Genomic DNA, 27,225 nt, shown 5'->3' on the forward strand with positions numbered 1-27,225 from the left:
TTTGGGGAAAAAAAATATCCAACAAGCAACACTTCCCCCTTCCTTCCCACCTTTTAGATGTCTTTGGTCAGATTCCTGTCTAGTTCTGTCTGATTTGAGGCCAGTGTAAATGGATGTACCATCATCTTTTTCTTTTTTTTTCTTAAGATGGCCCATGGTGCTTCCTCCTTTCTCTATACCCCCTGCATGTCTGTTCCTAGAATATTGCTTTTGACATAAAGAGCTACTGCTCCCCCTTTCGGTCCCATCTATCCTTCCTCAACAATTATAGCCCAGGATGGCCATATCCCATTCATGACACTCACTGGACCACATCTTTGAAATAGCAACAATATCCAAGTCCACCTTCACCATTAGGATCTGCAGATCTGGAGTTTTGTAGCAGAGATTATGAGCATTTGTGAACATCGCTTTCCAGTTTTTCTCCCTTGGCTTTCTGCTATTCCTGGGCATCTTTTTTCTATTATGCTTAAGAGTGGACCAATTTTGTTCTTTTCTCCACTCACTTTGTATTTGTTGGGGGTGACATTCCAATTCCATTGACTTCCTTCTACTACCTTCATCCTCTAGTTTAAACTCCTGATGATATATGTTCTTCGTTTCTCAGTTACAATCCTTTTTCATGCCACAGACAGATGTAGACCATCTCTACTGTATAGTCTTTTATTATTCCATACACTGCCCCCAGCCCTCAATATATCCAAAACCTCCTCTTTTAGACTATTCTCCATGAGTCAGCCCTTTATAAGGCAAATCATGGACTATGCTGGGGCTTAACTGTCAGAGGATTTCCAGCGAGATTTAACCATCAAAGGATCTTCAGCATTAAAATCAATAAAAACTTGGTTAAGCATAATTCCTTGCAGGATATGTTGAACTTTACTCCATCATTCATGAGACGACGTTTTTCAGCTAATTGAGATCTTTTGATGGTGGATTATATTCATATTTTAGATCTCATCAAATCTTCAGTTGCATTGCACTTATGCTTATATTGGTTAAAAAAACAACTCTGCCTTGAGGGCATGTGCCCCCAGGGATATTTATGGAAACTCAAGATTTTTCCAGTTTTTTAAGTTAGATCAGTGGACTTTTCTTTCATCCAATTTGTTTTATGTTTTTATAGGGTTGCATGTGTTTTCTATATTGTGGCATTTGCATGCCATAAAGTCTGTTTATATAAATTTTTGTGCAATATATTTTTTTGAAATATATATATATATAAATTGATTATTGACTTTTTGGTTTTGAAAGATTTTTTGTAACCACTATATGTGCATGCGTGTAAATATATATATATATATATATATATATATATATATATATAGAGATAGATAGATAGATATAGATTAGATATATATATATAGAGATAGATAGATAGATATATGAAGTCCATATTCAAAAGATTCAAAAGATATCCAGATATCTTCAAAAGATATCCAGATAAGAAGCGGTGCTATTAACAGCCCAAAAAAGTAAAGATATTAAAGGTCCTCTGTCCCAATCTTCAATATTCATAATAAAATATCTTCAGGTTCCGCTGGGCCACTCCTCTACCACCCCACCTTCCCCAGAATAATTAAAAAAGACAAAAAAAGGGGGGGGGGAGGTCAGGACTCCCCATTCCCGCTCCCCACTTTCTACCCATTCAGTCATAAAATATGTATTTGGCCCCCTCCGACTCACCCACTTGCAGGCTGCTTATACAAAACTGCCTGCTCCCCCCACCCCTGGATGCCCCCAGAACCCCCCCAAAATGTCACCCAAGAGCAAGGTACCCAGATCCTCGTCCTGGCGCTTTGAATCACAGCCGCTCAGTGGTTGCACTACCAGTGAGCGGCTGTATTTGTACTCTTAAGGGTCGATTTTAAGACCCATGGATGCAGCTATTTTATAACATGCGCGAGTTGGTGCGCACATGTTAAAATCCACACGCACAAGCACACTGGATTTTAACATCCACACACACATGTGCGGGCAGGTGGGCTCTTCCGTGCTGGGGGGGGGGGATTTTGTAAATTATGTGCAGCAACGCGATCTGCCTTTTTCCCAGTTCCCTCCCAGTCCGCTCCAATTTAGGCCACTGGCCCCCTCCCCACTCAGATTATGCTCTCTGGCCTGCCCCTTTTGATAGGCCCAGCTCTTCTGCGCGTACCGAACCCATTTTAAAATGGGTGCGGCACGCGCAAAGCCTGGCCACGCGCATAAACTCCGGATTTTATGCGTGTGGTTTTTAAAATCGGGCTGTAAATATCTTAATATTTTTGGGTTGTTAATAGCACTGCTTCTTATCCAGATCTCTTTTGAAGATATATTCAAACATTACCGGTTAAGATTTTTTATTATCCAGCTGCATGTAGCCAGATAACTTTAAGCTAGTATTATATAGCTGTACGTTTATCCAGCTGAATATATGGTACAAGTTATCTGGCTAACTGTAGCTAGATAACTTGTCAACCAACAGGCTTGTTGAAAAGAGACCTCATATCTCTCTCTCTCTCTCTCTTATTTATGGTTTTTGGCAAATAAACACTCATCATATTTTATAACATTTAGCAGACATTTACTACGGTAAGTAAGATTTGTATAGACAGGGACTGGTTTCATGTTTATTTGTTTAATAGATGAATACATGTATATAGGGATAATACGTATGGTTAATATGTTTAATAGATGAATACATGTATATAGGGATAATAGATGTTTAATAGATGAATACATGTATATAGGGATAATACGTATGGTTGTTCTTTTATAGCACAGTTAGTATAAAAGTGCTAATTTATTTTAATTGTATCAAAACAGATAATAAAGATTGATTTTTTTTTAATAATTGGTTCTCTTGTTTATATAGGTTTGATTTTTTTAAATTATTGATTTTAATATTATATTTAATTTTATTTAGTATGTTTTACCTTATTCTGTCTTCGTAGTTTACTTGGAGACAATTCTGTTATGTGTAAACCGATGTGAAATTTTGAATAGAATGTTGGTATAGAAAAACAAATAAATAAAATAAATAAATAATAAGATTCGTTATCATTTACATTAGTGCTCTTTTATCTCATTCCTTTGGAATGGTTTTTTGGCCTCTTTGTTGAGCACTTCGTATGATTCACATATTGCCTGATTTTTTTTTCTATCTATCTATATATATAATATAATATATATACTACACCCATAGTATATATATATAGTAGGCAGACTGAAATAGGCCATATGGTCATTTTCTGCTGTCATAGTTCTATGAAAGAAATTTAGTTGCAGTACTAACAATTGCTAAATTTGGGGGTGGGGGTGCTGTACAGGTTTGGTAAGGCAGGATGTATTTTCTTTAGTTTTGGTTTTCAGCTTGGGAAGGAATGAAGCTCAGGCAAAGCTTTATACAAGGAAGACTCTTTTACATGCAAAACTGTCTGCATCTGCTGATGAGGAGGATATTCTCCTTATTTAAACTGTTTGGATGGGACTCCGAGAAACTTGTCAGCTAGGAAACCTGTGTTTTAGTGCTTTGTTTAAATCAAGGGGGAAAGGGAAATCAGAATATCAGGTATTCTCTTGTTGCTTCGTTGTGTGATATTTCACATGAAAGTTTTATTGATGAAAGAGAAAAGGCTGAATGAAGTTTCAGATTCTGAGTTATGGTGACACATAAGTCATGTAACCACACAGAGTTTTCATGCTGTGTATAGTGAATTGATGTCGTCTTTACCATTTCACAGATCACTGTGGAAAATTTTGGTGCAACTGAAGTTAAAGAATTGGTTCCAAATGGTGATAACATCCCTGTTAACCAGGAAAACAAGTGAGTATTGTGTTCAGAATAATTTTAACATGGTCCCATAACATTTGTAGACATTAAGATTTTGGAAGGTTGATTTTCCAGTGCAGAAAAAAATGGTGTTCTTATGATCACGTTATATTGTTTTGTTAATATTGTAATATTGTATTATTGCTGCTATTAATATTCTGCTTACTGAGATCATCTCGCCTAGGTACAAAGTCAACAAGCTTTCCCTTTGAAAATTGCCCACGAATACAAAGGATCCTGCAAACTTTACACCTGCTTTTACTATGGGCGCATTTGTGCTGAGAAAAGCATGCCTAGATTGGATTTTCCAATCTATACCCTGCTTTCCAACCTCACCCCAAACATGGCCTCCGCTCAGACAGGCAAAAAGTGCACTCTGTCTGTAACCCTGCACATCCATTTACCTTCATTGAGGGTTGGCAATTTCCAAATAGCCAATTTTTACCTCAGTAAATTGCTATTGAACCAGATGAGTGGATTTGTAAATTGTTCTTAACAGGTCATGAAAATTTGCAGGCTATTATAAGCCTCAAAGTTATATGAGTCTTCAAAGCGAACTTACATTTGAAAATTATCCCAAAAAACTCTGCGTGCACAATTCCACCTGCTATTTGATGTGCATAGTTTTTCAGAGAAAATTTACGTGCCTTCTATTTAAAATCAAAAGGTATGCAGAGTATCCAGCCCTGCCCCGACTGCATCCCCTGGAATGCCTCTCCCCTATGCATGTAAAAGTATGTGCATAATTACTGTCTAAAGGACCATGTCTGCGGATAAAGCACTACTTTATCCAGGGAAGTCCCCTCATTAAATATATTTGGCTGTAAAGTTTACATTAATAAAAAAATCCACTGTCTGCTTTCGCAACAGCAGACACGAGTGAGCAGTCTGAACGGCCTAGCAGGCAGACACCTCGGCGGGTGTAGGCCAGGCAGTGAGTGGTTGGATCGGGGGATTATTAGGAGGAGCAGAGCAAACTCTCTGAAAATTAACTTCAGAAATTACCAACTGCCTCATGTTTCTCTGTACTTTATACCAATCTAGAAACTAAGACATCAAATTTTCTTTTATTATTAATAGTATCTTCATACTGAGATTCAGGCATTCATTTTTCTTTAATATGCCCCACATGTATAAGCATAAGGTCCAATGTGTGTATCTCTTTTTTTTGTATATTTTTCTTTTGCATTTAAAAGTTTTCACATTTTTGCATAGTCACCACCAAATTGTCGACTAGAACTGAAGCAAGCACTTACCATATTTTTCACTCCATAAGACGCACTTTTTTCCCCCCAAAAGTGGGGGGAAAATGTCTGTGCCCCTTCCTGACCCCCCCGACCTTCCAAATTAATTTACTATAACCCCCCAAGACCTGCCATAAGTCCCTGGTGGTCCAGCAAGGGTCCGGGAGCGATCTCCTTGACTTGGGCCGTTGGCTGCCAGCAATCAAAATGGCGCCGACGGCCCTTTGCCCTTACTATGTCACTGGGGTCGACCAATGCCAGCGGTAGCCCCTGTGACATAGTAAGGGCAAAGGGCCGTCGGCGCCATTTTGATTGCTGGCAGCCGACGGCTCAAGTCCAGGAGATCGCTCCCGGACCGCTCCTGGACCCCCGCTGGACCACCAGGGACTTTTGGCAGGTCTTGGGGGAGTCAGGAGGGTGGGGGCTTGTAGTAAATTAATTTGGAAGATATTGGAGAGGAGTCAGGAGGGTGGGGGGTTGTATTTAATTAATTTGGCAGGTCTTGGGGGGGTCAAGAGGGTGGGGGCTTGTTAATTAATTTAAAGGGTTGGGATGGGGGTTTTTTGGGGGGGGATCCCCACAGAATTAGAAAGACAAAAGTTTTCTGATCTGGGGAATGGACCGAAATGGCCCTCCCCAGACCCGAAAACAAAATGGGGAGAAAAAAAATGTTATGCACTCCCCTAATTTGCTCCATAAGATGCACAGACGCCTGGGGACAGAGCGGGTTTAGCACAATTTTTTTTTTAATTTTCCCCCTCTGAATCCTAGGTGATTCTTATGGTCAGGTGCGTCTTATGGAGCGAAAAATACGGTATGTCAGTGAGATGTGTTAACTGGAATACTACAGTCTTGCATTATAAAAATGAATGTTAAAGTTTGTAAACTTGTTTCCAATTTGCAGGCAGGAATATGTAGAAGCTTATGTGGACTACATATTCAATAAATCCGTGGCTTCCTTATTTGATGCGTTTCATGCAGGCTTTCACAAGGTATGTGGAGGTAAAGTTCTTCAACTCTTTCAACCCAGTGAACTGCAATCAATGGTGATTGGAAACACAAATTATGACTGGAAAGAACTAGAAAAAGTAAGTGGCTGAATTTCATTGGTACTCAAGAATAAATGTAAAATTGAAACTTGATATTTAAATACAAAATCAGAACCATTCCTTTGAGTCAGCATATGCCCAGTTAAGGGGAAATTATTGCTATAGTGAGCTGCACTTGAATTGTAATGGGGTTTCTTAATGAATTTTTTTTTCAAAAGGCCATTAACATGACCCTTTGAAACAGTTAAATCTGTGAAATGAAACATTTCTAGGAGTTTTTAATTCCCTCTATCCCAAGCGATCACAGTGCTTGGAATTGCAGCTCCCACTCTGTTCTGTTTAATGGGTATGAATGTATTAACTTGTATACAGTACCACGTGACATAGGCTAGTGCTGAGATCATCAGACTGACTTGGGACACATCCTGAGACAATTCAGGATACACACCTTTTTTTGTTACTGACTGCAAGTCACTTGGAGCAAGTCGCATTATCTCTCTGTGCTCCCAGTTTATACAATTCTAAATGGGGAATATGTAATTGGAACAATATCTAATTGTTTACCCCATATATACAGTTCAGGTATCAGAAATATCTTAAGGCATCCACCCTTAGATGTGGCTTTGTGTGTTGCTACCTAACCTGGTCACTATAAAAGCTACTCCACCAGACTAGCTGCTTGTTTTCCATTTTGAGTGTAGTTCAGTTGGTAAGTTTCCATCATTCACCCTTGAGGAACAAATAATCTGCTGTACGTCTCATTAAGTTTGCACACAGTTGTACCACAGACAGAAACATGTTAATTGAAGTGCTTCACATAAAAAATAAGATACTCACAGGACAAGCAGAATGGTAGTCCTCACATATGGGTGACATCAGGATGGAGCCCTCACAGAACACTTTTTGTCAACGTTTCTAGAACTTTGACTTGGCACACTGAGCATACCCAGCATGCCACCAAGCCTGCATCCAGCAGGGGTCCCCCTTCAGGCTCTTTTTTTTCCGTGCAGCAGTAGCCATGCAGTTTGAGGAGCTCTCACACCTATTCCTGACAGGACTTTTCCTCACGGAAATTTTTTCAAAAAATTTGACAAACTTCACCCCATCTGGGGGTCCCCCTATCAACTATAGATACCCGCTAACATTAGGTAAGGCTTTACCTTGTTTTTTGCGGTCGGTTACCAAAGGTTCCCTTTTCAGGTCTAACGACCACCAACCGCACCGCGGTTAAAATTTTCCTTAGCATGGCAATGGGTTTTCGACAGTGCCCCGACTGTCCAAGGACGATCTGCATCACAGACCCGCACCAGGTATGTGTCCTGTGCTTGGGGGTTACCCATGACGTCGTGACTTGTACCGAATGCGCCCAAATGACACCTAAGGGCAGCCGGGCCCGCTTAGAAAAAATGGAGTTTCTGTTTCAAACTAAACAGCCAACTCTGTCTAAAGCCTCGACCTCATCAACGCCGTCACCGTCAACTCCTCGGCACCGACCTGCCACCGGCAATATTCGGCCGCCGGGATCTCTTCCGAAGAAGTCTACCTCTTCGTCCTCTGCGCCGGAGAAGGACCGGGCCGAGCACTGGCATCGATATCAAAAGGCTTTGTCTGCCGATCCAGGTCAGGCCTCGATATCGGCCTCGACGGAGCCGCCGAGGAAGAAGGCCTGCGCTGAGGAGCCCCCATCCTCCTCCATGCCCGGGTCACCGAGGCGTTCCCTACCTTCAGTGGTGCCGGGAGCCGCGACTCCACTTTCACCGGTGTAACCTCTGGCGACAACAGTGCAGCCTCCAACTCCGGAACTGGTATTCCAAACACCAGCTTTCCGCAAGGAATTAAACCGGATGGTTCAAGAGGCAGTCATCCAAGCACTGCAAGGTCTTCCGCCTCCATCGACACCGGCTCCGAGCTCGGTCACCGATCTGAATGCCCACGGTACTGGCTCCATCACTGGACAGGTTGGACACGCTTATCGGGGCACTTCCACCGGTGCCCCCAAAGACACCGATATTTCCATCGTCGCCGATTCCCCTGTCATCGGAAGATGAGGAATCATCGATGCTAGATCCGGTTCCAGGACCATCGGGAGTTCTTCCAGCGAAGCGTCCATCGAGGTCACCGATTCCATTGGTGCCCGTCCCATCTTCGGTGCCGCATCAGCCCTTATTAGTGCCTCCTCCGATTCCCTCGGTGCCACGACCGGATCCAGCGGAAATAGGCCTTTTCCTACCATCAGGAGGCCCACCCGATGCAGGAGATCAGCCATACCAGCCCTGGTCTGATGATTCCTCAGATACCCAGGATACCGATGACATCCCCTCGGAGCCTTCTCCTCCTGATGAGAGAAGACGTTCACCTCCAGAGGATCTGTCCTTCATTAGCTTTATAAAGGAGATGTCAGAAACCATTCCCTTTAAGCTACAAACAGAAGAAGACTCCAGACACAAAATGCTTGAAGTCCTCCAGTTTGTGGATACCCCCAAGGAGGTGATGTCTATACCTGTTCACGAAGTCCTCCTTGAGCTTCTACAACGAAGATGGGAACATCCAGGTACAGTACCACCAGTAAACCGTAAGACGGGTGCCACCTACTTGGTCCAAGCAGCTCCTGGGTTCCAAAAGACCCAACTGTCTCACCATTCTGTGGTGGTAGAGTCTGCTCAGAAGAAGGCAAGATGACCTAGGCCACATCCTTCTACACCTCCTGGGAAGGAACAGAGGTTTCTTGATGCCCTGGGACGCAGAGTATTCCATGGCTCCACGTTAATTTCACGTATTGCAGCTTAACAGCTTTACATGACTCAATACATAAGAAACCTTTTTAAACTTCCTCAAGACTTCTTGGAGTCCCTTTCAGGTGAATTCCAGGTACAACTCAACTCTATACTCAAAGGCCTCGATGCTGGAAAGCACGAGGTCCGTGCTGCATACGACATCTTTGACACAGCTTCTAGAGTGTCTGCAGCCGGGATAAGTGCAAGAATATGCGCATGGCTGAAGTCCTCTGATTTATGGCCGGAAGTTCAGGAGAGGTTGGTGGACCTCCCCTGTACAGGTGATAATCTCTTCGGAGATAAAATTCAGGAGACTGTCGCGCAGCTCAAGGACCACCACGAGACATTGCGCCAGCTTTCGTCTGTACCATCTAACTTTCCCTCTACTTCAAAATGTCCCTTCAGAAGAGAGACTAAGAGGACGACCTATAAAGCAGCTGCCCAACCAGGCCATACCAAAAGGGTCAAGCTCATCAGTCCAGGCCTCAGAAAGCCCAACCAGCTCCACAGGCTGGTCCTACTTCGGGGTTTGACTTCTGGCTAGAGAGCAAGTGTCAACCTGCACTACCATCTCTGCCAGTGGGCGGCCGCTTGTGCCACTTCACTACTATCCAGCACACAATCACTACGGATCAATGGGTCCTCTCGGTAGTATCTCAAGGTTACCATCTCAACTTCCTTTCAGTGCCATCGGACTCCCCACCTCGGCCGGGGTGGGGTTTATCCGACCACGCCTGGAGGAGGAAATAACAAACCTCCTCCAATCCAATGTCCTAGAACCAGTGCCCCCTCTACAACGGGGAAAAGGGTTCTATTCTCGATATTTCCTAAAACCGAAAAAATCAGGAGGCATTCGTCCAATTTTAGATCTTCGTGCCTTAAACAAGCATCTACAAAAGGAAAAGTTCAGAATGGTAACCTTGTGCTCCCTCTTCTCCAAAAGGGAGATTGGCTTTGCTCTCTAGACCTACAAGATGCATACACACACATAGCGATAATGCCGATTCATCGAAAATACCTGTGTTTCCTAGTCGGACACAGACACTTCCAGTATCGAGTGCTACCGTTCGGCCTAGCATCGGCACCTCTGGTCTTTACGAAGTGCCTGGCATTAGTAGCTGCATACCTAAGGCAACAAAGCATTTATGTCTACCCTTTCCTAGACGATAGGTTGCTAAGGGTTCCATCCGAGAAGGAGGTTCTAAACTCCCTCCATCTAACCCTATAGCTACTACTGTCACTGGGATTTCTAGTAAACTACTCAAAATCCAATCTCGTTCCGTCACGGATCCTCTCCTTCATTGGAGTGGACTTAGATACCCATCCGGGCAAAAGCTTTTCTCCCAAGGGATCGTGCCCACACTCTGGCAACCCTTGCGAAACTAGTGCTGGCTCGCCGATCCACAATAGCTCGCCATTTACTAACCCTGTTGTGTCACATGGCATCCTCAGTTCATGTTACTCCAATGGCTCGTCTAGCCATGAGGGTAACTCAATGGACACTGAAGTCCCAGTGGTCTCAGGCCCACCATCCAATGTCCAGCATTGTCCACGTCACCAGGCAGCTCCGGCTCTCACTATCTTGGTGGATTCAAGAGTCCAATCTTCTCAGTGGACTACCTTTTCAAGCTCCAGAACCTCAAATAACACTGACAACAGATGCTTCTAACCTCGGTTGGGGAGCCCATGTTAACAGCCTGCAAACTCGGGGAACTTGGCCTCTGGCAGAATCACAACATCAAATACATTTTCTGGAGCTCAGGGCAATAAGGTATGCCCTAATAGCTTTCAAGGATTGCCTATCTAACAAGACAATCCTGGTCCAGACAGACAACCAGGTAGTGATGTGGTACATCAACAAACAGGGGGGGACGGGTTCATACCTGCTACGTCAGGAAGTAGCACAGATATGGGCCTGGTCTCTCTCTCACTCCATGTTCCTGAGAGCAACCTACCTGGCAGGCGTGGACAATGTACTTGCGGACAAATTGAGTCGGACCTTTCGTCCCCATGAATAGTCCCTGAACCCCACGGTGGCAGAGGATATCTTCCAGCAGTGGGGCTATCCGCACATAGATCTCTTTGCATCCATTCACAACTGCAAAGTGAAAAAGTTTTGCTCCCTACATCACAGTCACAGGGCGCCACCAAGGGATGCTTTTGCCCTCTCATGGTCACAGGGTCTCCTATATACGTACTCTCCACTTCCACTCATCAGCAAGACTCTCATGAAGTTACGGCAAGAACAAGGGCTTAATGATTCTCATAGCCCCTTTCCTAGCGTGTAGCAGGTGGACTCAGGACCAATGGGTCTACTGTGCTCCTGATAGCAGTTGGAGACGGAATCATAGTTCAATCTGACGTCAGCACTACATATACCCGTACAGGAGGCTCTGCTTTTCAGTATTTCTCAGTCTCCATAGCAGTTTGTGACTCTACACACGCTTGCACAGCGTTAGAAAATCCAAACCAAAAGAAGAAAGAAAATTCTAAAACAAAGAAGAAATAATCTTACCTCCTCAAACGATCCCCGCTCTCCTGCGGTGATACCTAAGGGTCCCTCCCCCAGTTGAGAATTCCTGAGGTGATTTCCGAGATCCCTCAGAGGTAAGCCTCTGTCCAGTAGCCGGTTCCTGGCATGGACTTAGCCCCCAGGAACGGGAGTGGCTGAGAGGCAGCGGATGCAATACCGAGTGCGGCGGTGAAGGTATTCCCCTCTCCCCCCGCAGCCGGAGACCGCCCAGCACAAGACTGGGAAGCGCCGAGACAAGGTAAGATAGAAAACTTTCTTAAAGTCTCTGAGGCTCGGATAGCCGCACAGATCGCTCTCCGGCGTCTGTCCCATCGGGTTGAACAGCCCTGTCCGGGCTAGACCCCGATTCGGTATGAGGGTTCTCCCTCGTGTGGAGATCTTCCCGGGAGGGGGGGGGGTGTCACCATCTTGCCTGCGTGGTCGCCGGCGCCATCTCCCTCCCTTGATCGCCGTATTGTCTGCACAATCGAGCCGTGCGCACAGCGGCGAGCCAGGCGCATAAACTACTTGTGCGCACAGCGACGCGCACAGCGGCACACACATAGCGGCCTACACGCACAATCTTGCACGCACATCTTCGATGCACCCGGAGCGCATATCTAAGCCTCCTGCTGCATGCATATAGGCGCACAGATGAGTTTTCATCTACTCCACGCGCTCAAATCATGGCACCACCGGCCAAGAAAGCCAAGGGGCAAGCTTTCTGCCCAGCCTGCCACCTGAGAGCGGCACAACACGAAGTGGCTTCTGCCCTATGCCTGCAGTGTGAAAAGGCCCTGGGAGAACCAGGACAAGAGCCCCCCAGCCAGTAGAGGAATCCGGCTCCACCAACAATAGTACCCTGGACCTCTCTATTCCCGGCTCAGCCCCTACTCCGCGGGGCACCTCGGGGAACGCCACTGGCTTCAATATGGATCCAGGAACCTTTTCCTGGGTAGAGTTCTTCAAAGGGCTGCAAACCTTTGTCCAGGCACAATCGGTGCCACCGGTGCCACAGCCTCCACCAGAAGACCAAAACCTTCCAGGCCCCTCTCGGCCTCCCTGAGACGTGCCCCCTCTGGACAAAAGCCTCCTCTTAGGGGACACGGACACCTCTGAGGAAGAACCAGACTCCCTGGAGGAAGGAGAAATCCCTCCAGGAACGGAACCATACCGAACCATAATGCGTTTCTTCTCCAGAGATGAGTTATCAGACCTCATGTCTCTGAGCCTGAAGGAGCTGGCCATCCCAGGCACAAGTGCCACAGCGGAGCCAAAGACGAACCATCTGCTGGTCGGGCTCCGTGAGGCCTCACGCCATTTCCCATTGCTGCAGGCCGTACAACAACTGATCGACTTGGAATGGAATGCGCCGGAGGCCAGTTTCAAAGGAGGGAAGTGCCCTGGAAGCCCTATACCCACTGCTACCATCAGCCAAAGAACTCCTGGTTTTCCCCAAAGTGGACGCCATAGTCTGCGCTGTCATGAAGCACACTACCATTCCAGTCGAAGGAGGAGCGGCACTCAAGGATGCCCAGGACAGACGTCAGGAATCCATCCTTAAACAGTCATTTGATGCAGCAGCTATGACACTACAGATCGCTGCTGTACCGTGATGACACATGCCTGCTTATCACTTGCCAGGAACGCTACCACGCCCGTCGAAACATTAGAACCAGCGATATCCTTCCTCACGGATGCGACGTCCGACTTGGTGCGCCCCTCATCCAGAGGCGTCTCATCCATTGTGGCAGCCAGAAGACAACACTGGCTCCGAAGCTGGTCAGCCAACGCGACCTCCAAAACGAAACTCATGAGAATGCCCTTTAAAGGAGCCCTCCTGTTCAGAAGCAAACTGGAGAAGTTAGCCGACAAATGGGGCAAATCCCCAGTACCTCGGCTACCGGAGGACAAGAACAAAATAAGCCTTCACCCCTCTCCCCGAACATCCAAGGGCAGAGGATCACAGCGCTTTAGACCGTACAAGAAAACATACCAAGCACCTCGCCCCGCAGGCAGGGGCCAGTCCTTTCGGAACAAACACAATAAGAGGGGAGCCGGCTCAGGTCCAGGCCCCAGCCTCACCCCACAATGAGAATCATGGTGGTAGTGGCAGCGACACTGAGGAAAGAAGGAATCCTCATACACCCGTACTTGGACAATTGGCTGATCAGGGAAAAATCCTCCAGAAGAGTCATCAGGCAACCACAAGAGTCAAGAATCTACTGCAGAATCTCGGGTGGGTCGTCAACACAACCAAGATGCTGTCACCCGCCGAGATCTGTCGGGCGGCAACATGGTCCTCCATTCACACCTCAAGGTTCTGCCTCCTGGATGTTCAGGCCTGGGAGGACACAGCATTTGCAAGGGCAGTACTAAGTGAGCCATGGGCAGCCTCCCACCCAGTTCGGGAGTAGCTTTTGTACATCTGATTGGTCCCGAGTTCATCTGCTACACGCTAGGAAATGGAGAAATTACTTACCTGATAATTTCGTTTTCCTTAGTGTAGACAGATGGACTCAGTATCCCGCCATGGCTGCCTCATAATACGGAAACCTCGAGTGACAATTCCCGAGAGCAAGACAAGCACGGGTAAGCCATGCTTTACCCCTAGTCAAGACACCCATAATTACTGGGTGTCGGTGTTTCTCAGTTGAGTGCACTGGTGGTCTCCAGCTAGAATTCATGTCAACCAGTTCAAGTTAATCAAGTTATTCAAACACACATATATCCACAATTGCTTTTCGAGGACAATACTGAAGAGTAGAGCCTCCTGCACGGGTATATGTAGTGCTGAGGTCAGATTGAAATCTGACTCAGTCTCCAACTGCTATCAGGAGCACACTATACCCATTGGTCCTGAGTCCATTTGTCTACACTAAGGAAAACGAAATTATCAGGTAAGTAATTTCTCCATTTCTGGCCACGACAGGTATGGTTTCCCATCCTTTGCGACCTCTCAGTCCATCCTTATATTCGCCTGGGAGCAGATCCGTCCCTGATAACTCAGAACAACGGTAAGCTGCGTCATCCGAACCTCCAGGCCCTGTTGCTGACAGCATGGATGTTGAAAGGCTAATTCTTCACGAAAGCCTTCTACTAGGAAATCTTATCATTCCAAACGGAAAATGTTTTCCTCGTGTGCATAACTAAGGAAACAGACCCCTTTACCTGCCCCACAGCAAAGTTCCTAGACTACCTCTGGTATCTGTCGGAGTCTGGTCTACAAACTTCCTCCAACAGAGTGCATGTCAGTGCTGTAGCCGCGTACCATAAGGGCGTAGGGGAAGTCTCAATATCGACACAACTTATTACATCTAAAACCCCCATTGCGTCCCCCCGGCCCCTGCCTGGGACCTCAATGTAGTATTAGCACGGCTCATGAAACCTCCATTTGAGCCTCTACACTCCTGCGAGCTGCATTATCTCACTATAACGTCAGTTCGCAGAGTTAGTGAGCAACAGGTTCTAGTGACATACCCACCTTACACAAAATTTCTCTATGATCGAGTGGTGCTCCACACTCATCCTAAATTTTTACCGAAGGTAGTATCTGAATTTCACTTAAATCAATCCATTATACTACCTACTTTCTTTCCAAGGCCCCACTCACATCCAGGTGAGCAAGTGCTGCATTCCTTGGACTGCAAAAGTGCCCTAGCATTTTATTTGGAGCGCACTGCAGCCCATAGGAAGTCCACCCAGCTGTTTGTCTCCTTCGATAAAACTAAGCTGGGGGTTCCGGTGGACAAACAGACTCTATCCTCCTGGCTAGCGGACTGTATTTCCTTCTGCTACCAACAAGCAGGCCTTCCACTGCAGGAACGTGTGAAAGCACATTCTATAAGGGCCATGGCAAAATCAGTAGTGCACCTCCGTTCAGTGCCCCTTACTGACATCTGCAGAGCTGCTACATGGAATTCTCTCCATACCTTTGCAGCTCTATTATTGCCTGGACAAGGCTGGCAAGCAAGATTCCATTTTTGGCTGTTCTACACAGTCTATTCTCAGCTTAATAACCCAACTTCCTTCCAGTAGCCCACTGGATTTTCAGGATGCCCGTCTAACCAAACCCACCCCTGTTGTTGTGCCTGTTGCACATCTTTGGGTGTTTTTGGTACATTTACTCGAGCATCCTCAGCTCGCTGTTCACCCATATGTGAGGACTACCATCCTGCTTGTCCTGTGAGAAAGCAGAGTTGCTTACCTGTAACAGGTGTTCTCACAGGACAGCAGGATGGTAGTCCTCACGAAACCCGCCCGCCACCCTGCGGAGTTGGGTTTGCTTTCGATTTATTATTTTATTTTTCGCTCGTACGTTTACTATAAACGAGACTGAAGGGGGACCCTTGCTGGATGCAGGGTTGGTGGCATGCTGGGCATGCTCAGTGTGCCAGTCAAAGTTCTAGAAACTTTGACAAAAAGTGTTCCGTGAGGGCTCCACCCCATTGATGTCACCCATATGTAAGGACTAACATCCTGCTGTCCTGTGAGAACACCTGTTACAGGTAAGCAACTCTGCTTTGTCTGTGTGGTATGAACTTCTCAAAGGGTGATCTTGGCTTCTTTAGTTGTTCAGTAAAACAATGGAGAAACACACACCCGACAGTGTACTCTCTAGTAGGGATGTGCATTGTTTTTTTGACGGATGAAAATATCATACGATATTTTCTAATCCGTCATGTATCGGGGGTCCCTGAAAATGATAGGAAAACCCCACGAAATTTTCATGTGGTTTTCTTATCGTTTTGGGGGGAGGGAGAAAGGGCACACAGAACCCCCCCCAACCCACCCCAACCCTTTAGATCTAATTATTTACAATCCCCCAGCCTCCCGCGCCCCCCCCCCCAACTTTCCTAAAGTACCTGGTGGTCCAGCGGGGGACCCGGGAGCGATTTCCCGCTCTCGGGCCGTCGGCTGCCAATAAACAAAATGGCGTCGATGGCCCTTTGCCCTTACCATCTGTGCCATTGGCCGGCCCCTATCACATGGTAGGAGAAATGGATGGCCCATGCCATTTTTTAAGATGGCGCCGGCTGTCCATTGTGACGGGACGGCCAATGACACCGATAGCCCCTGTCACATGGTAAGGGCAAAGGGTCAATAGCGCCATTTTGTTTACTGGCAGCCGACGGCCCGAGAGCAGGAGATCGCTTCCGGGACCCCTGCTGGACCACCAGATACTTTAGGAAGGTTTTGGGTGGGTCAGGAGTGTGGGGGATTGTAAATAATTAGATTTAAAGGGTCAGGGTGGAGGGGGGGCGTTGGCTCAGGATAGCCAAAAAAAAAAAAAATGCCCGGACCGCGGGAAACAGAATTTCCTGCGGGTCCACGAGTCAGAAACCGGAACCGATTCCAGCACTCGATTCACATCTCTACTCTCTAGTGTTCCCTATTCTGAAAGGAATGTGTTCATCAAGCCCTGACTGATGGTTTTGGCAATAACACTAAAAGGTGAATTTTAAAACTGGCAACTTATAGCTGCTTGATAGAATACTGCTATTGAAAACAGATTGGTAAAATCTCTTTCTGTGGCAGTTACCCAAAATTGTTTCCCATAGATTGTCCTGAATTGTTTATAAGTACAAGAAAGAACATTTGTATTTACGTATCCTATGTTACCTGGATCTGTTTTGTGTTATATATATATATTGTAATTAGATGTGATTGTCTACTTGGCTGGAATAAGCTCATCCTATAAAATTACCATTTTATTTTCCTTTTTTTTTTTTTTTTAAAGAACACAGAATACAAAGGAGATTACTGGGCAGAACATACAACAATTAAGCTCTTTTGGGAGGTGTTTCATGAGTTGCCACTGGAAAAGAAAAAGCAGTTTTTGTGTGAGTATAGCATTTGAACCTGTGCTCATAACATAACATGAGAATTTGGAAGGAAGTTGTTATACCAGAATTTTAGAATTCTCTTTTTACTTCAGAGATGAAAACAGCATTTACTCCAAAGCCCTTGTTGTATGTTTACATAAAAATGTTTTATTTATTAAAAAAAAAAAAGTATTTTCAGTTAGGAAAAAAAAAAATCATGCAAGTCTATTTTTTGGATTATATGACACAAGAGCAACTTGCTCCTAGGCTGGGGGAGAAAGCTCAAGCAACTTGAATGCTGGATGCTATCAAGCTTCTTCCCAGCCCCAAATATCTCCATCTGCCATTTCAAATAAGAAACTGAACTCTGGAGTTCTGCTCCATGAGACTGCTGCCAGGCCATGGTGCTGAATCTGCATTTCTCATAGGACAAGCAGGATGGTAGTCCTCACATATGGGTGACATCCTCAGGATGGAGCCCAATCACAGAACACTTTTATCAAAGTTTCTAGAACTTTGACTGGTACCACTGAACATGCCCAGCATGGTACCAACCCTGCATCCAGCAGGGGTCCCCCTTCAGTCTCTTTTTCCTCGCAGCTCTTGCCACATGGTTTCCTGACAGGAAAATATTCTTCAGGAAAAAGTTCAAGTTGTTCAAAAATTTTCACCCCGGCTGGGGGTCCCCTTTGTATACTGTCGATACCCGTGTCCGTTCGGTAAGTTTTACTACCTTTTCGATCGGTTACTGACAGTTCCAACTTTTAGGCCCGGAGGTCACCGACCGTGCCGCAGCCTAAATTATCGACGACGATGGCGACGGGTAGGTGCCCGGACTGTCCGTGGACAATGTCCATCACCGACCTTCACCAGGTTTGTGCTTGGGCCCTACCCACGCTGTAGATTCGTGTACCAACTGTGCCCAAATGACTCCTAAAGGGCGTCGGGCTCGTTTGGAAAAGATGGCTTTATTGTTCCATCCCAAACAGGTTTCTTCAAAAGCTTCGAAGTCATTGACACCGTCGCCAGCCAAGTCCCGTCACCGGTCGGATACCGATGACTCTCGACCTGCATCGAGGACTTCGGCTTCTGCTTCTTCAGCGCCGGATACCAGTAAGGGTGACCATAGGGAAAAGCGTCGCGAAGCCTTACCATCTGATCCGAGCGCACCGGTGGCTTCCACTTCCAAGGAGCCACCAAGGAAGAAGGCCCGTGTCGAGGAGCCCAAACCTCCTCAGTGCCGGGTTCACCGAGGCATCCCTCGCCTTCAGTGGAGGCACCAACCGATGCTCCACCTATACCGGTGGTTGTTCCGGCGGTGCCTATCCAGCCTCCCACTCCGGACCTGGTCTTAACAGTGCCAGCGTTCCGTGAGGAACTGAACTGGATGTTTGAGGAGGCAGTGGTGCAAGCTCTCCATGGACACCCGATTCCATATGTACCGATACCAGCTCCGATACTGATGCCGGATCCGATGCCACCGATGCTGAACAGGATCGATGCCCTCATCATGCTTTGCCTTCGGCACTGAGGAAAACATAGTTACCTCAGAGTCCTTCAATGCCCATTCCCCTCTTCAGGTGAGGGTGAATCACTGATGCCAGGCCCTTCTGGAGTGTTACCACCGATGAGGTCATCGAGCCCTTCAGGTCCTCACGAAACCCACCCGCCACCCTGCGGAGTTGGGTACGCTTGCGATTTGTTGTTTTATTTTTCGCACGTATTTTTTACTATACACGAGACTGAAGGGGGACCCTGCTGGATGCAGGGTTGGTACCCTGCTGGGCATGCTCAGTGGTGCCAAAGTTCTAGAAACTTTGACAAGTGTTCCGTGATTGGGCTCCATCCTGATGATGTCACCCATATGTGAGGACTAACATCCTGCTGTCCTGTGAGAACACCTGTTTACAGGTAAGCAACTCTGCTTTCTCCTCACTTTTAATGTTTTGGTTTGCAATGTTAAAAAAAAAAAAAAAAAAAGTACAGATCCTAAAACCATTAGATAATGTGTAACATCCAAGATTTTCCTGCAATGCGAAAACTCAAGCTCCAGCCCAATTACAGATCCTCCGTCACTTTCCCTGTTAAAAGTTGCAAGTATTTTTTATTCTACTTTAAATACTGATGCCTAGATATGTATGGCTCATTTTGCCCCATTTAAGGCATTGAATTCTTTGGAACTCGAGCATTAATAATGAAAATTCTTGGAAAATAATCATCTTTAATAGCTATACTAATGAGTCAAGTGATCTGTTGCATGGCAAACTGGAAGAGCTTTTTTCAAATTCTGACACTTTCTCAAAGCTCAAGGCCACTAGATGGCACTAGAGTCACCGAAACAAACCACTTCCATTAGTCTTGGCTGTCAAACAGGCAGCTTCTTTTTATTGAACATTTATCCCTGCCATCCCTTCCTGTTCCAAGACTTCTCTTTCAAGATTCATTTTGTATGCCTGAATACAATCCACTCTGAAGTACCTGAAAAGCGGATATAAATCAAGCAAATAAAATGAGTGACTTTGAAGCAGAACATGGAGGGGCGAGAGATGGGGAAAGTGCACATGCACTCAAGTGGCAGCACTAAGACTTCCCGTCCTCCTAAGTTATATCTGACCTACTCTTTCCCCCTTATGAATGCCCTTATGAACCAGAAGACAAGGCCATTGTGGAGTCTTCTAGGAAGTTACTTAATTAGATATGGGAAAGATTCTTCAGATGGTGTATAAGCAAGTCCCCAAATCTGTTTTGCTTTGGTGTTTTTTTGTAGCACTCCAAAAATAAGACAGAGTACAGCTGATACTTTTTATCAAGTTTATGCAGGGTCTTATGCATTTGAAACCTCCTTTCAAAGATCACCATTGTATCATGGGATATAAACCCTTTTGTTCCATTCAGCTTTTGTTGGAAACCTACTTGACCTGGAAATTTGTAGTTCCGATGGCGGTCACTTCAACCTGCAGTCTGAGCTGCTGTCAGAATTTAAGCTTAGTCATCCTTCTGACATTTTTCTCATGCCCATTGGGAGAAGCTGCCCTCCACACCATGGACCTGTTGCCTCTTTAGCTGGAGAAACTTGAAGCCCTCATGCAATTCATCCATCCTTTTATTTTTACACAAATAAATATGACAGTCCTTTGGGTAAATGAATTACTTCCAAATGACACATATTGCATTTATCATCATTCATTCTGGTAGGAACGTGGGGAAACATGTCAAAGCCTATCATGCTAAGGGCCAGCAACATTTATATTTAACCTCAGGTTGTCATCTATTAGTGAAATTTGTTAGTCGCCACTCATTATTCAAATGCATGTAGACATTTCTTCCTATTGGAGAATTAAGTTTGGCTTGACTGTGCTGTAATGTAACTTCCTTTCCCCCAGGGCCCATTTTTATTTGTTTCCTTCCAGCTATTACCTGTCTCCATCAAACAAAATATCATACTAGAACAAAAATTGTGTGTTCAGTTTTTCTCTTCTGCTCATTTATGTTGCAACAAACAACCCTTAGATAACATCCATGGCCTTATTAAGGCTTATATAGCCTTAGAGTACCTAGATGTAATTGCTATCTCAGCAGTGCCACACATCATATCCTCCTTTCTTTTTGGGAATTGTCAATTGTCCTTTTCCAATTCCAAAAATAGAAAAATGTGCTTGCAATGGTTCTAGCTTTACCTAGTTGGTGTAAATTATAAAAAAGTTTGGAGCTTAGTAGAAACGCCTCATACTTGGCATCCAACATAACTACAGGTACATAATTGCGTTTTATGTGAATATAGTTGATAATTTTGAGTACTGCACAGCTCATCCAATATTTTTCTTTCTGAATTGTAGGCAGATCATACTAGATGATGATAAAATGTAAATAAGAAATTTGTGTATAAATAATACCTTGTTACAGTTCAGTGGTGGTGAAATAGGCTTTCAGAGTCTTAAGAGTTCATTTTAATTTGTTTTCTTGATAGTATTTCTGACTGGTAGTGACCGGATCCCTATCCTTGGAATGAAGAGTCTTAAGCTGGTCATACAGCCCACAGCAGGAGGAGAATATTATCTTCCAGTGGCCCACACTTGCTTTAATCTTCTTGATCTCCCAAAGTACACAGATAAAGAAACCTTGAAATCCAAGTTGATCCAAGCTATAGATCACTACGAAGGCTTCAATTTAGTATAGTATTGGAAGTGAAATGATATAGCTATTTGTGGCAGCAATGATCTAAGACTCAAGCTCTTGACATAATTTTCTTGAAATGGTAGGTCCAGCAGCCAAGCAGAGGCAATGATATGATTAAACACTATTCGCAAAATGTTCAGTGCTATAAGATACACAAAAAGAGAAACAGGTCCTTTTTAGAATTAGGATGAACAGACTGTACAGAGCAGTCTGTACATCCTGGTTGCCATCTTAAAATTTGTATTGTGAATGAAACTCAATTTCCACAACATGGATTTTAACATTTAGCTTATGAGATTGGATTGTGTGTGAGTGCATGAAAGATTTGCTGATTCTTTAATCACCATGTGAAAACATTGTTTTTTTTCCTGTTCACTGCAGTTAGCCTTATTTTTGATTTTGTAAATATGTTACTTTTGTAATAAAATGTCACATTTTGATAACAGTGTGATTCTTGTTTAGCTGTAATTGTGGCCTGACCTACAATATTTTATTTATTAAGATCTGGTAATTTCCATGTTGCATAGATTTGTCAGCAAAAACAGTAGATATGGGCTCCACTCATTTTAATTTGATTAAATTAAAAAAAATAAATGAATGAAAGGGACCAGGTTCCCCTTTTTTGATACTATATCAAGATTTCCTATCGATAAGCAGTAGAAATGAGCTGTATTTTAATAGTCATCCAAATACCCTGTGGGTCTTTTATAGGATGGATTGGGACTTTTTTTTTTTTTTTTTTTTTTTTAAACAACCTCTGAAAACATTTTTTTTTTTTTTGTTTTTAAGGATGGGGATGGAGGTGTTTAATGCAGTTTAGGGGTATAGCAGAGTTGCTTACCTGTAACAGGTATTCTCCTAGGATAGCAGGATATTAGTCCTTATAGATGGTGACATCATCAGATGAAGCCCGGCATGGAAAACTTTGACACACTGAGCATGCCCAGCATGCCACTATCTGTACAGCCTCACAGGGTCCCTCTTCAGTCTTGTATCTTAGCAAAAAGATGAGCGAAAAAAAAAACCAAACCAACAGCGAACCCAACTTCGCAGGGTGGCGGGTGGGTTTCCTGAGGACTAACATCCTGCTGTCCTAGGAGAACACCTGTTACAGGTAAGCAATTCCACTTTCTCCTAGGGCAAGAAGGACTACTATCCTTCTTGCCCTAGGGATCTTTTCGTTGCATTCATGGGTCTACGAAACAAATAGCAATCCCCCACGAATGAAACATATCTTATTTAGGAGAGGGAGAGAGAGACAGCGCCTAGCCATAATGCCCTCATACTAGGTAGGTATTTATACCCCTATATGAGGCCCACCTAGTTACTCGAGGTGAGGTGTAGGTATTAGTGTAGGGGTTAGGGGCCACTTTGACATGCAGAGTGTGACGTACGAACAGAACAGCGCACTCTTGTGAAGATTTGATGACCTTCGGAGTGAGGAAACTCACACAAAGATGAGATTTGTGCAGTGTTCTCTCAACCTAGCTTGATGTTACCCAGGTAGAGAGTCCATATGCAGATATCGTAAAGGAACTGGTGGAGGAGGTGAAATTGTTTCTGGTAGGCTAGGCACATTTTATAACTTTTTGGTGAGAACACTAGGAAATTATTGGTGTTTCTGGTAATTACAGACATTATACAACCACTTTTTATTGTAGAAACAAGCCGTTAAGCCTGTTAAAACGGGCGAGGTATGCCAGCCAGAGCTGTCTATTCCGCGCAATCACAGCTGCTCATGTGCCCGTTAAAACAGGTGAGATGTTCGCGGAACGTCGGTCAGAGCTCTCTTCCACGCAGTCAGATCTGCTCCCTTCACATTCGCGGCGCAGGCGCGGCACGTCAGTGAGAGCTGTCTCATCCGCGCAAGCGCGGCATGTCGGTGAGAGCTGCTCTCTACTGCGCATTCGTGGCACGTCGGTCACCGCTCCATTATCTAGCTGATGGTTAGATAAGGGGTGCTTTTGGGAGGTTTGGAATGCATTATGAGTATTTCCTATGGAAAAAATAGTCTTGACTTACAACCAACTTGAGTTACAACCAGCCCTCTGGAACCAATTGAGTTGTAAGTCAAGGGTCCACTGTATTTCTACCTTAAGCAAGCATAGCACACAGTGCACTTTCTTCTTGGGTTCTATCTGAGGTTTTTTGCTAGACTACCTCAGCTCTGCCAGCCTATCTTGCCCCTATCAAAACCACAGGGACCAGACTACCTCCGCTCTGCCATCCTGTCTTGCACCTATCAACTTTCTGCCACTCTGCCTTGCTGCCAGACGATTCTACTACTTGTGGTATTCTTGCCACTATCATGGTTCCTCAGTGTGTTGATGCTAGTCTTTCTGCTGCTTTTTCCCTTTATTGGCACCTTGTGTTTTTTTCTGACACCCTTTCTGCTTGCTATGAACCCCCTTCATTTTGCTGCAGGATGTTGATGCCACTTGTTTGCCACTTAGCCTGTCATGCTGCCTTCGAGGGTTCATGAACTGTTTATAGGTGCTCTCTTTTGAAGCTGTGGTGTGTTTTTGACACACTCTTGCTGCTGCTTTGCACCTCTGTTAAAGCACTCTTGCCACTCCTGGTACCCCTTTGCCCCTTTACAGTGCCTTAGGCTATTCGTGCCACTTTGGTGCCACTTTGCCATAGTCTAAGTACCTTGGAGCTCTTTTCTCGTTCTGATGATTGCTCCCCAGAAGTTTCATCAGAATTGATAAGAAAACCCCAATTCTGCAGCCAAAAATAGGCTGCAAATACTTCCCCCATTGACTTTTATTTATTTTTATTTATTTAAAAGTGTTTGTATACCGTCTTTACAAACAGTGTTTAATCAAAACGGTTTACATAACTAAATAAAAAAACAAACGTAAATAAAGATTAAACTTAAAAGAAACATAAAAATTATCAAATTATAAAAGCTCAAAATTACAAAAATATAGAATAAAAATAAAAAATCTAAAACAATGAATAGTTTACATAAAATAAATCAATATATAATAATGCTGTGCCCTGTATGATGGAGAAGTAGTTATGTTATTTAGAGTGTGATATATGGAAAGCAGATTGAAATAAATGTGTTTTTAGGAATTTTTTTATGGCAAAACGAATGAAACTAATAAACGAATTGGTTTTTCCCCCTATGAAACTAATGAAACGAATTTGGGTACCAACAAAACGAAACAAATTTTTTCCTTCTCCACATCCCTAGTGAATAATACCAAGCTGCACGCTGCCCCCAGCAATAGGACTAAACCTTGTGCCAATGGGCACAACAGAAGTGCTGTGGGAAGCAACAGGAGGCACCAAGAACCAGGGAGAGTTGGGTTCTTGGAGCCCCGGTTGCTTCACAAGCGTCTTGCGAAAGCGCGGATGAGACAGCTCTCACTGACGTGCCGCGCCTGCGCCGCGAATGTGAAGGGAGCAGCTCTGCGCGGAAGAGAGCTCTGACCGACGAGCTGCGAACATCTCACCTGTTTTACGGGCCCATGAGCAGCTGTGATTGTGCGGAATAGACAGCTCTGGCTGGCATACCTTGCCCGTTTTAACAGGCTTAACGGCTTGTTTCTATAATAAAAAAAAATGGTTGTATAATGTCTGTAATTTCCAGAAACACCAATAATTTCCTAGTGTACTCACCAAAAAACAGGAGGCACCAAGAACCAGGGAGAGTTGGGTTCTTATACCTGGAACAGATTGACGGACAGACTGGCCAAAGGTACTGTCCTAGCAATCATCCTTGTCCAAACAGTAATGTGCGGCAAAAGTGTGCAGGGAGCTCCACATCTTTGCCTTGCAGATCTCAGCGATGTGGACCGCATGGAAGTGCGCCACCAAAGCTGCCATGGCTCTGATTGCGCCTTAACGCTGCCTCCAAGTGGAAGGCCCACCTGCTCATAGCAGAAAGATATACAGTCCGCCAACCAGTTGGACAAGGTCTGCTTGCCTACCACAACACCTAGCCTGTTTTTATCAAAGGAGACAAAGAGCTCCATGTACTGCCTGTGGGCTGCCATGCACTAAAGATAAAAGGCGAGAGCACATTTACAGTCCAGGCTGTGCAGAGCCCGTTCACCCTAGTGGGAATGGGGCCTCGGGAAGAAGGTGAGCAAAATTATAGACTGATTGAGATGGAAATCAGTCAACACCTTAGGCAGGAACTTAGGGTGAGTGCATAAAACCACCCTGTCATGAAAAAACTTAGGGCGGATACGTCACTAATGCCTGAAGCTCACTGACCCTGCAAGCAGAGCTAACCAGGAAAATGACTGTGCATGTGAGATGTTTAAGCTCGCAGGAGCACATAGGCTCGAACGGAAGCTGCATGAGCCGTGCTAGTACCACGTTGAGGTCCCAGGATACAACAGAAGGAATCAGAGGGGGCTTTTAGCTAAAACAGGCCCCTCATGAAGCGGCTCACCAGGGGCTGAACGGAAAAGGGTTTTCCACTTATCCCCTAGTGATGAGCGCTGATCGCACTCAGGTGGACTTAGATCAAAGTAATCTGTAGCCCAGACTCCGAGAAGGGACCACAAGTAGTCCAATAGTCACTGAATGGGGCACGAGAAAAGATTTAGGCCTTTTGCCTCACACCAAAGGACCTCCTCCACTTCAACCGGTAAGACTTCCTGGTGGAAGGCTTTCGGAAGCCCACCAGTACCTGCAACACATTATCAGAGAGGTCGAGGGGCTGCAGGACTACCCTTTCAACATCCAGGAAGTGAGGGCCAGCAACCGGAGGTTCAGGTGGCACAACCTGCCCTGATCCTTCATGATCAGGTCAGGGGAGCAGCCCAGCTGTATGGGCTCCTGATTGACATATCTCGCTGGATCGGGAACCAGGCCTGCCATGGCCAATATGGGGTGACCAGGATCATGGTGCCCCTGTCCTGCTGGAGCTTCACAAGCGTCTTCCCCACCAGTGGGAGTGGTGGATACTTTTATAGGAGGCCCTTGCCCCAAAACCAGGTGAAGGCATCCGAGGCTGGTCCCCATTCTCCCTGTACAGGGAGCAGAAGTGGGGCACTTTGTAATTCCAGGGGGGAAGCAAAGAGATCCACTTCTGGATTGCCCTATAGGCAGAAGAGCCTGTCCGCAACTGTCGGGTTGATCGACCACTCGTGGGGGTGGAAAGCCCAACTCAGGCGGTCCGCCACTACATTGTCCCTGCAAGGTAAACTGCTCGTAAGACAGGTAAACTGCAGATTTGGGCCTGACAGGGCCCAGACCCAAATCTGCACCACCTCCTGGCAAAGCAGGAAGGAGCCCGTCTCTCCCTGCTTGTTTATGTACCACATGGCAACTTGGTTGTCGGTCTGGATCAGGATTACCTTGTGAGCCAAGCAATCCTGGAATGCCGAGAGGGTGTACCTGATCACTCGCAGCTCCAGGAAGTTTGACAACACGCTTCCTGTTTTAACCATAAGCCCTGTGTGTGGAGTCTCTCCACATGTGCCCCCCAGCCCAAGGCAGAGGCATCAGTGGTCTGCACCACTTGGGGAGATGGTGTTTGGAAGTAAAGTCCTCTTTCCAAGTTGGGCAGCCTCTTCCACCAGGACAGGGAAGCCTAGAGCAGTGGGATGACTTGCACCAGCGCTGAGAGGGCCTGGGTGACTTGGAGCCACTGAGAGCGGAGTGTCCACTGCACAATGGGCATGGCTAGTTGGGCAAGTGGGGTGACGTACCGAGGCCATGTTCCCCAGCAAGCAGAGAAGCACCCTGGCAGAGACCTTGTGACTGGCGGACAGTGTGTGCCAGGGACGCCAGGACCTGGCATGACCTCAGGGAAGAAACGCTATGGCAAGGGTCATATCCAGCAGAGCTCCAATAAACACCAGCTGCTG

The 27,225-nt window shown here is 45.6% G+C and overlaps 1 protein-coding gene across 8 annotated transcripts in view; it reads left to right on the forward strand.

The window, feature by feature from the left end:
- HERC4 (HECT and RLD domain containing E3 ubiquitin protein ligase 4) overlaps window positions 1-21,839 on the forward strand; it is a 280,806-nt gene extending 258,967 nt beyond the window's left edge. For all 8 annotated transcript variants that reach the window (XM_029609698.1, XM_029609697.1, XM_029609695.1 and 5 more), the window contains 4 exons: window positions 3,723-3,805; window positions 5,960-6,143; window positions 17,131-17,233; window positions 21,183-21,839. In XM_029609698.1, coding sequence (XP_029465558.1) covers window positions 3,723-3,805; window positions 5,960-6,143; window positions 17,131-17,233; window positions 21,183-21,391 — 579 coding nt within the window. In that variant the 3' untranslated portion in view covers window positions 21,392-21,839. The remainder of the gene's footprint in view (window positions 1-3,722; window positions 3,806-5,959; window positions 6,144-17,130; window positions 17,234-21,182) is intronic.
- Window positions 21,840-27,225: the final 5,386 nt, after the last annotated feature.

This window comes from Rhinatrema bivittatum, chromosome 7 (assembly GCF_901001135.1).
Source record: "Rhinatrema bivittatum chromosome 7, aRhiBiv1.1, whole genome shotgun sequence".
Lineage (NCBI taxonomy): Eukaryota > Metazoa > Chordata > Amphibia > Gymnophiona > Rhinatrematidae > Rhinatrema > Rhinatrema bivittatum.